Source organism: Capricornis sumatraensis, chromosome 4 (assembly GCF_032405125.1).
Source record: "Capricornis sumatraensis isolate serow.1 chromosome 4, serow.2, whole genome shotgun sequence".
Classification (NCBI taxonomy): Eukaryota; Metazoa; Chordata; class Mammalia; order Artiodactyla; family Bovidae; genus Capricornis; species Capricornis sumatraensis.
This window is the reverse complement of record NC_091072.1, coordinates 45,979,902-45,994,640: the sequence shown is the minus strand read 5'-3', so window position 1 is coordinate 45,994,640 and position 14,739 is coordinate 45,979,902. Positions and strand designations below refer to the sequence as shown.

The window sequence follows — 14,739 nt, the reverse complement described above, 5'->3', positions numbered from 1 at the left end:
TTGGCTCTGAGAAGAGGCTGGGCTCCCCCTCTCCTCCAAGTCCCCTGCATCCATCATTTCTCCCCTTCTGCCACAGCAAGACCACTGCTGGGATGCGAGCTTCTGAATGTCCAAGAAGTTATCAAACTCCATTTCCCCCACACACTCAGGGAAAATTGTGAGGATGGGTGACAAGAAGGAAGAGGATAAAAGCAACTCAAACCCAGGACCACGGATTGCCATCCATGACATCGTGTTGGAGGACTGCACCCCTCACACTGGGCCACGTGCTCACAGTCTGTGACGAAGCCTGCACTCAACGGCCCACGCGGAGGCTCGTGCAGGGTCTACAACACTCACACACCCGTGAAAATAGGGACGCCATGCAATACACGGAATCTTTTATCTATTTGATACAAAAAATCGGAGCTGAAAGTTAGTATCTTTTTACTTGGGGACTTTCCTGGTGGTCCAGTGGCTAAGACTGAAAGCTCCCAGTGCGGGGGCCGGATTCAATCCATGGTCGGAGAACTAGATCTCACATGCTGCCAACTGAAGATCGCAAATACTGCTTAAGACTCGGCACAGCCAAATAAATAGATACATACATACATAGAAGTCTTTTACCTGAACAGGTAGTGGGTGATGTCTTACTCATTTCAAGCTTCCCCTACTCTTGTATCTAGTAGGCACCTTGCTCTTCTCTTTGTTTTTAACATTAAAAAATATTGTTTAATGAAAACTGAAGTTACACTTGTAACATTTTAGGCCCATGGACAGCTATTTTTTTGGGGGTGGATAATAATAAGAGGTGACACTGCATATTTGAAAAACATGGGTTTAGTGTTATACCAACTGTACCACTGTGACCAACAAAACCAACAGCACTGATGTTTTATGCACACGCCACATGGGAGGTACTATGGAAAATTTTTACATATGTTAGTTTACCAGCTGTCACAACAATTCAGTGAGGTAAATGCCATTATTGTTGCCATTTTACAGATGAGAAAACTGAGATCCGGAGTAAGCTGCTAAGGTTATTCAAGATGAGGCTGTGAGCTTTGTCAAAAGATGTTCTCATTTCTAAAATAGGGGTATTCATAACTTTTATGAGACTCATATGAAAACATTGGCGGTTAAGAGTGTTAAAAAGCACTGCAAAAAACATTTTATTCATTCAGCTGCGCCAGGTCTTAGTTGCAGCACTTGGGACCCTCCATCTTCGCTGTAGCAGGCGGAATCTTTAGCTGCGACATGTGGGGTCCTGACCGGGGACTGAACCCAGGCTCCCTGCACTGGGGACTTGGAGTCCCAGCCACTGGGTCACCCGGGAAGTCTCCCCTAAAGAGCCCGTTCTGATTTTTTTTTTTTTTCTGTCTTGGGAATTTACAAACAATGCAGTCTGCCAAGTTTAGAGGGAAGGATTTCCTGGTCACCACATTATAAGATTATACCGGAGATTCTATCAGCTTATCTCCCTGTTACACATTTGGCGGCACTTTAGGCATGGATGACAGACAAGCCTTATGCAGTGTTTAAGGGAATAGGGCGGGTCCCCTAGAGAGAGAAAACTGGGCTGACTCTCCCTCAAGTGCACCGCAGCCGCAGCTGCTTCTGAAGCTGACTAGGCACAGGCGTGCAGGGGCAAAGGTTTTTGTGTTATTCAGGTATGGTGTTGCCCCTAGAATTCAAGATGACTGCTAGCAAAAGACAGCTTGTCATTCACGGTGGCCAGGCTTCCCCCCTTGGCTCAGGGGCAAAGAATCCATCTGTAGTGTAGGAGACACAGATGTGTGTTCGATCCCTGAGTCGGGAAGATCCCCTCTAGGAGGACATGGCAACCCACTCCAATTCTTGCCTGGTTAATCCCATGGACAGAGGAGCCTAGCGGGCTGCAGTCCATAGCATCGCAAAGAGTCAGACACGATGGAAGGAACTTAGCATGCACGTTGCCAAGAGCAGGCGGACATATCGGGTCAGGACCACATGGGTGACAGAAGGAGAGGGAAGAAAGCAGGGGCTAGAGCCTTTGTTCTGGTTCCCATGGGAAGAGTGAGCAGGATAAGCAGACTTGAAATCAGCTAGTTCGAATAATATCAGTCAGGCTCAAGGTGCAGCTGTGGCCCCGAGTTATCTGGTACCTGGCCCGGGGGGATTAGCACAGGAAATATTGACCTAGAGGGTAAAATCCCTGCAAGAGCCTGATAATGAAGGTGGTGGGGTGTGGGCTTGTGTTGCTTGGTTTGCACACGAAAGGCACACTTACAGGGGAGTTGCTGCTGCTATCACCAGGATTAGATAGCCCTTCTGTCCCTCCTGGGTATGCAAGGGCCCAAGATAACAAGCCATCATAAAATACAGAAAATGAAAGCCATGGTTGGTACACAGAGAGTCTGTGTTCTAATCCAGGGAGACTCCTTTCTTCTTTGTTCTAAGAGAATCAAGGGGTATATGGAGTCCAGTAGTGAGAACAGATCGAGCACGGTAATCACGAGAGATGTGTGCTGGGACAGGGCTGGGCTCAGCATGATGCGGAAGCCCCAGAGACTGGCGGGTCACGGAAAACTGGAGGAGGTGACGCTTGAATTAAATACGGGAAGACTCACAGAAGCTGTGAAGATGAAGAAGAAGAAAGGCATTCCAAGCAGAGGCAGACACATCTGAGAAGCTGGAGGCCTGAAACAGGGAAACAACAGGATGTAGTTGGATATGGCTGGAGACCAGAGGACATGGGGCTGAAGAGGGGAGGGCTGGCAACAGGCTGTCGGTGGGGGATGAGGCGCGACATGGTGATTCTGTAGGTTAAACTAAGGAGTTAAACTTTACTGTGAAAGCCACGGGAAACCACTAAAGGACTGAATGGAAGGGGGACATGAACAGACTTGCCTCCTGGACAAACTCATGGGGTGGCAGGGAGTGCGTGTGTGTTGTGGGGCTCTATGCAAACCAGCACAGGACACTGCAACAGTTATCCACACAAAAAAATCAGGAGAACCTGAATTTGGGGCTAGAGGAGAAAGGGAACAGGCAGGACAAATATGAAGGCAACCTGAATTTGGTCAAATTAAAATCCCAAGTGAAATTTAAATGACAATAAAGACATGTTTACTGACCATGAATTGAAACTTGGGACATTGTTTATTCCTCAAATTAAACCTGTTTGTTTCTCTCTGCCATACAGATTTTTAGGTGAGAGAGAACTTTAACTGTGTCTGCAATGCAACAAAATTTTATTGGGTTAAGATTCCAGCACACACCTAGAAATGAACATATATCATGCCTAAACAACAGGATTCTTGGCAACATCTAGAGAACTAATGGAGTATTTAGAATTCACCTGGGTATCTGACGTTGGTGCAAAAACGTGAAAAAAAGAATTATTCAACTGAAGTTTCTGGGAGACTTGGGTTCCAATCCCGTCTTTACCAGCTATGTGATTTGGGGCATGCTGTTTATCTCTTATGAACGTGAATTTCATCATCTGTGAAAACGAAGGTGTTGGATTAGGGCAACTCTAAGGTCCTGTGGTTTTTCCAGTAGTCGTGTATGGATGTGAGAGTTGGACTGTGAAGAGAGCTGAGCGCTGAAGAACTAATGCTTTTGAACTGTGGTGTTGGAGAAGACTCTTGCGAGTCCCTTGGACTGCAAGGAGATCCAACCAGTCCATTCTAAAGAAGATCAGTCCTGGCTGTTCTTTGGAAGGAATGATGCTAAAGCTGAAACTCTAGTACTTTGGCCACCTCATGCGAAGAGTTGACTCATTGGAAAAGACTGATGCTGGGAGGGATTGGGGGCAGGAGGAGAAGGGGATGACAGAGGATGAGATGGCTGGATGGCATCACCAACTGGATGGATGTGAGTCTGAGTGAACTCCGGGAGTTGGTAATGGACAGGGAGGCCTGGCGTGCTGCAATTCATGGGTTGCAAAGAGTCAGACACGACTGAGCGACTGAACTGAACTGAAGGTCTTTTTATTCTAAAGCCTATGGTTAGATATAGCTTTTGACTCCTCAAAAACCTCTGCAATCCATCCAAGTGATTTTAATTCTGTTTATTTGGGCAATTAGGGTAACACTCTAGCAATCATGATTAAATTTCAGTTTTGCCCTATGTAATGTGACCTTAGGTATACAGCTTAGTAATTCTGGTAATTTGTGGATAAAAGATTAATCCTTTTAATTCTTTACAGTAGAACTTACTCTAAATGTAGTTAGCTCAACCTCTGAATTAATTTTACCGTACTTAATATAAATCTCCCCAAATCAGCCTTTCTTTTCCCTTTACACAATTAACTGTGTTCTGAGGAGTTCCTCCTGCTAAGGCAAAGGGGGCTTCAAATTACTATGTAATAGTTATTCGGGACCAGACTGTATCCATCTGACACTTCTCACTGTTACAAGACCTTGGGGCAGTGGACTTTATGCTCAAGGTCAGCAGCTTCAGGGTGGAAGATGGATCCTGTCAGTTAATCATGTTGCTAAAACTTCTGAGATCTTCAAATGAGATTGGCTTACACCCTGGGAGAATCTGGTTCAACTGGGATTTCCTTTTGTTACTCGAGCTTGAAGACTCAGTGAAAAAAAGATCTTGAACTTCCTCCTGGACTCCACTGCACAGAGCCCCAGAGAACAACAGCTGCTGGGGTGTGGGGGTTTCAGTGAGTTCAGGTCTCCCACCAAAGCAACAGTAATGTGGCTTCCTCAATTTAAAATCAAAGACCCCAATTTTGGTGCACTTAGGGTTGATAACTTTAATCCCCAAGATTCTTCTTCCTAAACTTCCCTTCATCTTGTAGATTGCAGTCCTGGTGGGGAAGAGTGTCTGCATTAAGGGAGATGTGCCCTTCAGTCCTCCTCTGATACTATCTGATAGAGAGGGATGGAGAAGCATCAAGAGAAACCCGAGGGAAGGGTACCATCCAAGGCTGAATGTCTGTTTGGGGCTTGCTGTCTCTCTCTTCTGTCTGGGTTGCTTCTTCGAGTGGCTGATTTCCCCACTTATTCTTTCCATCTCTCTTGCTATTTTTTTCTAGGTTTTACTCTATTGGGCAATTAACACCACTAATTATAGAGTACATCCATGGCCAAATGCAGGCAGGTCTAAGGGTCCCTTCAGGACAGGAAATAAGAGAAAATAAAGAGGGAGATTTCTTCTTTCAGTCTTTACTAGAACACTCCAAACTCATCCTGTAGAGTCATTCAACAGTCACAGAGAAATAAATGCTTATGGTGAAAACCTTAATTTATACACATAACAGATGATTAAGGACTGTAGCTCCTTCCATGGAAATTTTTATTTGGTTTTTATAGCTAAATAATCTTTTATGTATGTAAAAAGTGAAAGGTTATTTTTATGCTGATAGATTTAAAGACCAATGGATTATGTAAGAGTTCCTTCAAGTAAGTGCCTCACAAGAAAATTTATAACCTAAAACCTTTAAGCGCCATGTGGTGTTTTGTGTGTCAAACCAATAAACTCATTAAAATAACACTGGGTAAACCCAAACACAACACAATGAAAGTTCTAACACAGCCCACATTAACCAACCAACTTTAAAATAATATCTTTGTTATGTGCTAAGGTTAAAAATTCAGCAAATTCTTTATATTTTTTCCACTTGAGATCATGTGTGGTTTTGTACTTTCCTGAGAAGTACACTTTTGTGGCTTTTTTGATCAAAGGAAGGTTATTTTTGCAGAGCCATCTTTTGCAGAGGTCCCTGTTCTACTTAATCAAGGTTTCAAAAAAAAAAAAAAAGGAGCACAAGAATATTTACTATTTTTTTTTTAGAGAAACAAAAATTCTTAGATTCTCTTCTTAATGCGGACTTTCGAAAGGAAAGCATGCATGTAAGGTTAGTCATCATTTGGTGTGTATGTGTGTGAGAGAGAGAGACAGAGAGAGGGCAGAAGAGGAGGTGGAGGAGAAAATAAAGGAATTTGGCTGCAAAATTGAGTAACAGTTTGAAACACTTGGCTTCCAGTAGTGAAAGATGAGCAACGCTGGGGAAAAGGCTGGACTAACAAGGGACCACTTGAGGAAAGCTTAATCTCAGCTGGCAGGCTGATGAGCAAGGTCAGCTCGGTGCACGCGTTCTTAGCTGGAGCTGGGCTCCCATTGCCAGGACAATTGTCTTCTGCATTTCAGCTTCTGAAGTGAACTGAAGGTGCCTTCACAGGCAGCTCCTCTTCTCTCCCCTGAAAAGGGCTGGCCCTCCACTGCCATGCCATGTCAATGTGTATCATTTCCACCCATTCCACCGAGCAAGTGGCACAAAGGAAACTGTTTCTTATCGGAGTGTTGCTCTGTGTGTGTGTGTGTGTGTGTGTGTGTGTGTGTGTGTGTGTGTGTGTAACATGCATGTGAGATGGCTTTCTTTCTCCTTGACCATCACAGTCTCTGTTAGAAGGTGAGGTCAAACTCCTGTAGCAAGGAAGGACAAAATGAATGTGGAAAAATGTGCATATGTTAAAAATGAGACACTTGACAATTAGGGATTGCTGAATAAATTTTTACATATACATGCTTTTTCATATTATTTTCCATTATGGTTTATTACAAGATACTGAATATAGCTTCCATGCTATTCAGTAGGGTCTTGTTGCTTACCTATCTTATAGGTAGTATATAAGTAATTTGTATCTGCTATAATTTTAAAATTGTTATTGTTCATAGAAAACTGACGTCAAGCATACTGTTGTAAGAGTTTTTAAAGACTGTATCTCAAAGTAACCTAAAATTTCTAAACATCAGTTCTTACTTGAGTAGGTGTTCTTTATGCTGAATATGCTTTATAATTAATTGGTCAACTATTGGTTTTTCATATCGACTTTGTAATATAATAAATGATTAACACATAGGTTTATAGCAGCAAATGAACTGAAGGACTGAAGAAACTAAATGGATAGTTCAGTTCTTCTTTGTTTGAAGGAAGGGACTTTTCTCTGCCTTATCCAGATTTCTAATTTACACAGAAGTCTGTCTCACTGGCTTAATTGTTAAACCATGCAGAGCTTACATAGTGATCTTACAAGTGAGCTTACAAGTAGATAAAACCTTGAAATAATTCTCTATTCTGAACCAAATAAATAATGTCTCAATTCATCTTATCTTATCAGTTTTGAAGGTAAACACAAACTTAAATAAAATTGGCCTATTAAGAAAGTTCATGTCTCTTTTTAAAAAAATAATTTTTATTGGAGTACAGTTGCTTTGCAATATTGTGTTAGCTCCTACTGCACAGCAAAGTGAATCAGCTCTATGGATATACCTCTCTCATATCTCTCAGAATTGAGAAATAGTTTCAAAGAAGTTAGCTACTTTATTTGATGCATAGATCTGGTCACAGAGAAAAAGAGTTTCATTTTCAACTTGGAAGTTATTAGTCAGTTGATCACTCTTTATAATACTTGGGCACCACCACAATTTATCTTTGACTTGGAGACCAGAGAAATAGTTTCTGTGGCTATAGGAAAAGGTAGCTACTAAACTTAACATATTGGCTCTAAGCTATATAATATTATTCTCATCTTATCAAAAACCGAAGACTATATTTCCTAGGATTCCTTGAAGAAATATTTCTCATATATGGGCTTCATAAGTTATGTTCCTAAGAAGAAAAATGTGCTGAAATATTTCAGCACTAATTACAATTACTGTGAGGCATAACTAAACATTAGAAGGATGGTTTCCTTGTTTTCTGATAAACTAGCCCTAAAGATAATTTCAAAGAGGCCCTAAAACATGTTGAGCCTTGGAAATAGTTTTGCAATAAGCTAACAGGCCACTCGAGACAGGTATGAGAATAGTACCTGTGTCAAAAGGTTGTTGAGGGGCATGGGATTGAGTAAAGTAGTCCCATAATGGGGGGCACTCAGAAAGAATAATATAAATGTCAGCTGTCATATTATAATAATAAAGTAATTTAGACATGTAAATTCTGGTCTGTCTGTTAAACAACTCATAGCATCATTTAAGATAAGTAGAATTTAACTATATTTCCAAGGGGGCTGAGCTGCAATTGTGGGATACCAGCAGATTTGTGTTGTTCTGTTACTTGCAGACAATTGTCATCTTTCTCTGAGCCCTTTTAGCCATTAGGATTTCAGCAGCTGGTTACGCCAATTCTATTCAATTCAACATTATGAGTATTTACTGCTGCTGCTAAGTCACTTCAGACGTGTCCGACTCTGTGCGACCCCATGGACTGCAGCCTACCAGGCTCCTCCGTCCATAGGATTTTCCAGGCAAGAGTACTGGAGTGGGGTACCATTGCCTTCTCCTCAAGTATTTACTGAACATCCCTTAATTGCCAGGTACTGGTCTGAGCAGCTGGGAAATAAAGTGAAAAATTTCCTAGCCTGGAGGAGCTCACAGTCTAGGGAGGAAGATAAACCCTGAAGGAAAGAGAGCACATCATTACCTCCTGGAGAATTAATCCATCTGATTTTAAGGAAGATGGTTTCATGGCGAATGGATGGTTCTTTTGCATACGTTCAAAGTAAATTCCAGCTTCCTGACCCATATTAAACATTGAGATTTAAATATTGAATAGATAAAACCTTGAACTAATTCTCCATTCTGAATCAAATAAATAATGTGTCAATTCATCTTATCAAATAAATGACGTGTCAATTCATCTTAAATATTGAGAATGAGGATATGAGAAAGGACTCCTGCTTCCAAAGGATCTTAAAAATATTTAGTTAACCCAGTGTGTGGTTAATGGATGCTAGCCAGACTTACTATGGCTATCATATCATGATTTGATACAAATTTGAATCATTACATTGTACACCTGACACTAATATTACAGATCAATTATATCTCAATTAAAATTAAATATTTTTTAATTAAAAAATTTAACCTTCTAATTCGAACACCCTGTTAACCATCTTTTAGTATTACTGCTAGATAATATTATTCCATTTTTTTGAAATCAAATGATTAACATTCTTTTACCTACTATTTTCAAATAAGATATTTCCACTGGACTCAGTGCAAAAAAAAAAAAAAATCAACTTGAAGAAGTGGGAAAAAATGCCAGAGATTTCAGAAATGAACCTGCTTCCTACTGTCATCTATGGAGAAACAAAATAATTTTGTATTATGAAGATATTTATGAAACATTCCACCTTATAGCCTACGCAGTGTCTCCTTTTTCCATAGCTAACAAATTCCATGGGTGAAACTGAACATATAGTTGATATCTATGATGACTGAATAAAACTGTGGATTGAAGCTGATAGAATCTGGGAATCAAAGAGTTGTAGTAGGTTGGAATTCATGGGTAATTTAACAAATGAAATTCTAAGATACTAAAAAATAGCAATAGGACTAAATTACCAGCTTGTTATTTTTGATAAGTAATCAAATGCCAGTAATCAAATGACTCTAATGCCAGTCTGATTCATCTTTCTACTACAAAATGAGACTGTATAAAGTGAAACATTGCGACAGGAGTGAGGACGTTGAATCTCCTAGGAAGGAATTTGCCTTCTCATGAAGAATTCAATATATCAGAAATATCCACTTGTGGGGTGTTCACAAGGAAATGTTCTGTTTAGCATTATTCTAAATTTATATAAATAAGTGAATAAAACCAAGAGAATTACTTGACAAAATTGTTCGATGCAGTGCTCACTACTGTTTTTCATTTCTAACTTTGATATAAGATTTGGTTTAATGGGAAACATACTTAAATTTATAGCTAAAATGACTTCCATGTATAAATTCAATAGAAGAAATATAAAAATGTTTTATTAAAGTAAGTAGATATTAGGTGCCAGTTGTAAAACTGTAAATATTCTATAATGTCTTTAATTTATGACAGCTAATTGTTTACTTGGATATTATGTCTATACCTTTGACAGTTATATACTTTGGGAATTAAAAACTATCAAACGGTTCAAAACTTGACTTTGAGAAATTACAGACTAGTTTTGTGTTTCTAAGCTTTTTCAAGCACATCCAAGTAGGAATGGTTTCATTATTAAAATATACTTTTATGTAATTACAAAGGTTAGTTTTTGATTCGTCTTCTATTAATAACTCATTTGTGATCGCCACTTTTGTTGCTGATCAGAACTCCACCTTTACTTTGAAGAAAATATTTAAAGAGAGAAAGGATTGAAGATCTGAGTGAAAATTATGCTAATTATATGTAAAAATTCAGTGTTGTCACACAAACTTTGCCATGTATGTGCTGAACATAGTAAAATTTTTTTTTTGTAAATCTATACCATTAAGATTGCTTGAATTAGAAACACTATCTCAAAAAAAAAAAAAATCACTCAGACTAACTCAGTCAACTAGTTTCAATAATTATCCCCCATAATAAAAACACTACTAGGAAAACCCAGACATCCTGGAGAAAAAGAAAGAATATTACAATGCAGAAAAGTCACTGATAACATTATATTTTTAATGAATTTTGCAAGTATGTTGTAGAGCACACTATAGTTTGCAACTGACCTAAATTTTAAGACTGTTGTAACAATTAAGGCTTTTGCAACCATCTCTAAAGTACAAAAATTTCCTTCATTTACAATAGTTTTCTTTGCTTGAAGGGAAGTAGAAACATATTAAACAATTTTCATGGAAGATTCTGAAAAGTTTCTTTAAATTTGAAAGTGTATCTTACATGCTTTGAATACATGTATGATACCAGGGCCATCGCTAATTGGTTATAACCGAGGTTTTTGATTGGTTTTTATTAAAAACTAGTTTTACCAATTGTGTGTAAAATTAAATTTTGTTAGGAAGCTACATATAGAAAAGTAACCAAATTGATAAAATTAAAAAAAAATTCTTTCTCCTGATAACTTTGTTTCATGTGACATGTATTTGCCTGTGGCTGAAATGTTCATGTTTTTAAGCAATTGCAGGAAAAAACTCAGTTTTCATTTAAAAATAAAATGTTCAAGAAAAGTACATTTACTACATTAGGAAGTTCATTAGGATTTAGTTTTCTATTTGAATACTACACTAACTGGATGAAAGATACATCAAAGTAGTACACGAGCTTATTTCTAAGACCCCCGTTAGCAAAAATGTCCAATTTGATGCATTGAAACAACTTATCTATAAGATTAGATACTAGAACTACTTCATTTCTGACAGATTACTACTGGTAGGTTGAGATGTATTAAACACTGGAAACAGTTATTGTCTGTTTTTATGTCTTAATCTTGGTGTGTTCCTTATTTTCTGCTAGGTGAACATAATTAGTGGAAGAGAGAATAAGAGAGAGAGGTTAAGGTTGAAAATTTCCAGTGCTTCTACCATGCATGTTCAGTGGCCCAATTACAGATTCACTGGAGAATGCAGTTCAGTAAGAAAAGAGAGTTAATATTAATGTTTGGACTGGCTTAACGTTTAGCTTTTCTAGGGAAGAAAGATTATAAAACTGTACAGAAATAACTCTAACCTCCTATAAAGAGGTTTAGGAAACTTTCCTCACCTATGGGTTGGACTAGCCAGTTATCAGATTGTGGCAAATCTATTTGCCAAATGTGTACAGCTGCAACTTGCCATCATCAAGCTGTTTGAAGAAAATGGAATGCTTGTTCTCTTCTGGGTGGGGAGGAAGATTAAGAGATAACATTTTGACTCAAAGAAATGGTGCTAACTTAGTACAAACAATAAGAGATAGTAGTATGGCCTCTCACTCACATTAGTCTTTGCACACAGTAACTTTCCCATCAGAGCTTCATTACCACTGGGCCCTCCGTGGAGCCGGGCTATAACTTCATGTTTCTTTTCAAGAGCAAAAAGAAGTCATCTCTTAAAATAATATGACCAGTAAAATACAAGCTTATTTATTCAGATGTGAATAAATAAAGATTTCTCTTTCAGGGTGTGAGTGCACAAGCGAAGGAGAAATGGTCACTTAATGCTAGGTGTAACCAAAAGAGGGCACCGTCTGCACTTCATGTCAGCAGAGTTCCTGAGGTTGTCAAAACAAACCCCTCAAGCCCCAAACCCCTCAAGCCACTAAGCCAGAGCATCCAGTGGCCTCTGGCATTATGTCTTAGATATGGAGACCAGATTCTAAAATTGCTTATTATGGACAACATCAGTCTGGTTATTTACTTCAGGGTTGATTTCTACATTTAGCCCTCACATTCCCTGAAAAGTTAACCATTAGATACAAGTATTTGGCATTCAGTGTGACACTTTTTTTTCACAGACATGTTGGGTTTTAATAATATATAAAACACTGAGAAATTTCACTTTAGGCCAGATATAGGCTGTCATCAACAGCACAGAGAAAGCTGACAATTACCTTCCTAATGGTATCTTAACTCTGAGGGAGTATCTATAATGATAGCCAGATAGGAAACAGTGGCAGTCAGATCTGCCCAGCACACGGAGGAAGCAGTTAAATGCATTTGAGGTATGAGGGAAATGACTGGAAGTGGTATTTTATGCCAACTTTTAATAACAGAAGCCTAATAAATGAGAGGAAAAGAAAAAGTCCCGACATTTATTTTCTGTATGCTTAAGGAGTTTTCTAACAACTGTATGGTTTACATAGAGTTTGAGGGGATTGCACACCTCCCTCGTATATAACTAGTTTCTTCAGGATGACGGGCAAGAGCAGTTCTAGGCTCTTGAATGCAACTGCCAACCACTAACAGAAATGCACCACGCAGAAGAATATGTGATTCCTGAAACACTAAACTTAGCAGTTAAATCCAGAGACTGGAGGTAAGTAGTACAGACTGCTTTGTAGTACAGAGAGCTGTTTAGGAGGAGGAAATGTGAATTCTTAAGAGAATGATCACTTAGGGGAGTGGATTTCCATTGCTGTAAAAATATCACTGCATCACGCAATAAGTGCCACTGAAGGGAAACCTTGTGGGGAAATAGATTAATTCTATAATCTTTTCAGATAAGGAAAGCAGCCAAAATAGTTTTATGGTAGGTGAGGAGGGGAACTGCCACCTTCTAATACTAAAATCTAGCAGGATAATCCCTCCCTTTCAACACAAAATCAAAGCAAGCAAAAAAGAATTTTTTTTTCCTCACTCTGTCTCTAGAAAAAGAATCACTATCTAGTGTAAAGCGTTGTGCAAGCCTCTTCATGTTTCTTCCCTCCAGAAGACAACCAAACAGAGGAAAGACCGAGTTCACAAACATTCCAGTTTGCTCCTGCCAAGGTACATCAGAGAAGCCGAAACTGGGACTGCCAGGGTTTCGGGTGGGTTTACCGGCGTGCCTGGAGTTAAAACCCAGACGTGTAACCTTGCGGTCACGAGTGCCTCTTTTCCCGAGTGGTCCCAACCCCTAGTCTCTCTGCCCGAAGGAAGCGAGCCTCAGATGGGGAGATGGACATTTGTCGCCTCGGTTCACAAGAATCGGGGTCCCCTTGGGTCATCTCATCCACCCAGCCACCTGTTACCCTCCAGGCCTGGATTTTCCGGAGACAAAATTAAGAAACGAGCCGCTGCCTCGTCTCCGCAACTGGGGCTTTGGAGGCTGTGATGGGGGACGGGGTGGGGGGGGTGGCGGTGGGGGTGGGAGACGGGTTGTAGGATCCCCGAGGGATGACAGAGAGCTTCAAGTCTCCACTTGGGTGTGGGCGCCGCTGTTTACCCGCTCCGCCGCCTTAAACCCACTTCCCTTTCCTCCCTCGGAGGAGGAGATGGTTAAAGATTACGAAGTAGCCGCGGGCACTTCAAAGGGCGGCTCGGGCAGCCAAAGGTAAAGATAACGTTCTGGCAGCTCTAATCGGGGTTTGTGGTTGCCACATTTTAATCACTTCATTTAAAAAAGGGGGGTGGAAGGGGTAGAAAGAACAGAACGAAACAGAAAAAGGTTGCATCACGCGACAGCGCAAAGGATGAAGAGTAAGTTCCTTTTGAGCTGGACAAGTTGCAGTTCTCCTTTGGGGAAACTTTTTCCAGCCCATCTCTTCGCGGAACGTGACAGGACAAGGAGGCGGAGGTTGGGGCAGGGACAAATTGGGCAGCCTGCCCTTGGGTTCCAGGTTCAGGGGCACAGATGTTCACATCGCAGACAAATGCCTGCAGTCGGAGGAATTCGCGCGGCGACCTGCCTAGATGTGGACCGCAAAGCTGCAGCGCACCAGCGCTTTCCCCAGGGTTGCACTTGGAGCCGCCGTTTCTCTGCAGGGCCCAGAAAGTGTCGGCGCGCTACCCCAAGACACGTGCGTTTCCCAGGGGCCCAAACACGCCTGACCAAGCCGCCCTTGGCAACCTCGTCCGCCCCCTCCACAGCACGCGGGAGCCGAAGAGCCCCAAAGACGGGTGGAGGGCCCGCCTGCCTCCCTCCCTCTGCTCGCTTCCCGAAGCAGAGCCGGGGCGCACTTACAGGTAGGAAGTGAAGACACTGAGGTTGGAGGGCAGCTCCGAAAGCCCCAGATCTGAGCAGTCCACCCTGAGCAGCATCCTGCCGTCCGGCTCGCACTGACAGTGCGCGGGGCACCCCCGCAGCAGCGTGCCGGGCCTGGGCGAGCCGCCCCCGGCCGCCAGCTGCAGCAGGACCGGCAAGGACAGGAGAACGCCGACCGAGGAGGTGTCCATGGTGCCCGGGCAGCGGGACCTCGGCGGCGAGAGGGGAGGGTCGGCCGGGCTGCAGACCGTGGCGCGCCAGGCGCAGCTCGGCGGGCTTCTGCGGCTCCGCGGGCGCGGGCAGCGCGGGGCCGCCAAGGAGAAGCGCCCCGGGGCCCTGCCGGGTCCCTGCCGACGCGCGGGGTCCAGGAGCGGCCCTGGCTGCAGCCGCTGCAGGGGC

The 14,739-nt window shown here is 41.8% G+C and overlaps 1 protein-coding gene across 3 annotated transcripts in view; it reads right to left on the bottom strand.

The window, feature by feature from the left end:
- Positions 1–14,531, bottom strand: part of LGR5 (leucine rich repeat containing G protein-coupled receptor 5) — a 129,933-nt gene extending 115,402 nt beyond the window's left edge. For all 3 annotated transcript variants that reach the window (XM_068971660.1, XM_068971661.1, XM_068971662.1), the window contains exon 1: positions 14,320–14,531. In XM_068971660.1, coding sequence (XP_068827761.1) covers positions 14,320–14,531 — 212 coding nt within the window. The remainder of the gene's footprint in view (positions 1–14,319) is intronic.
- Positions 14,532–14,739: the final 208 nt, after the last annotated feature.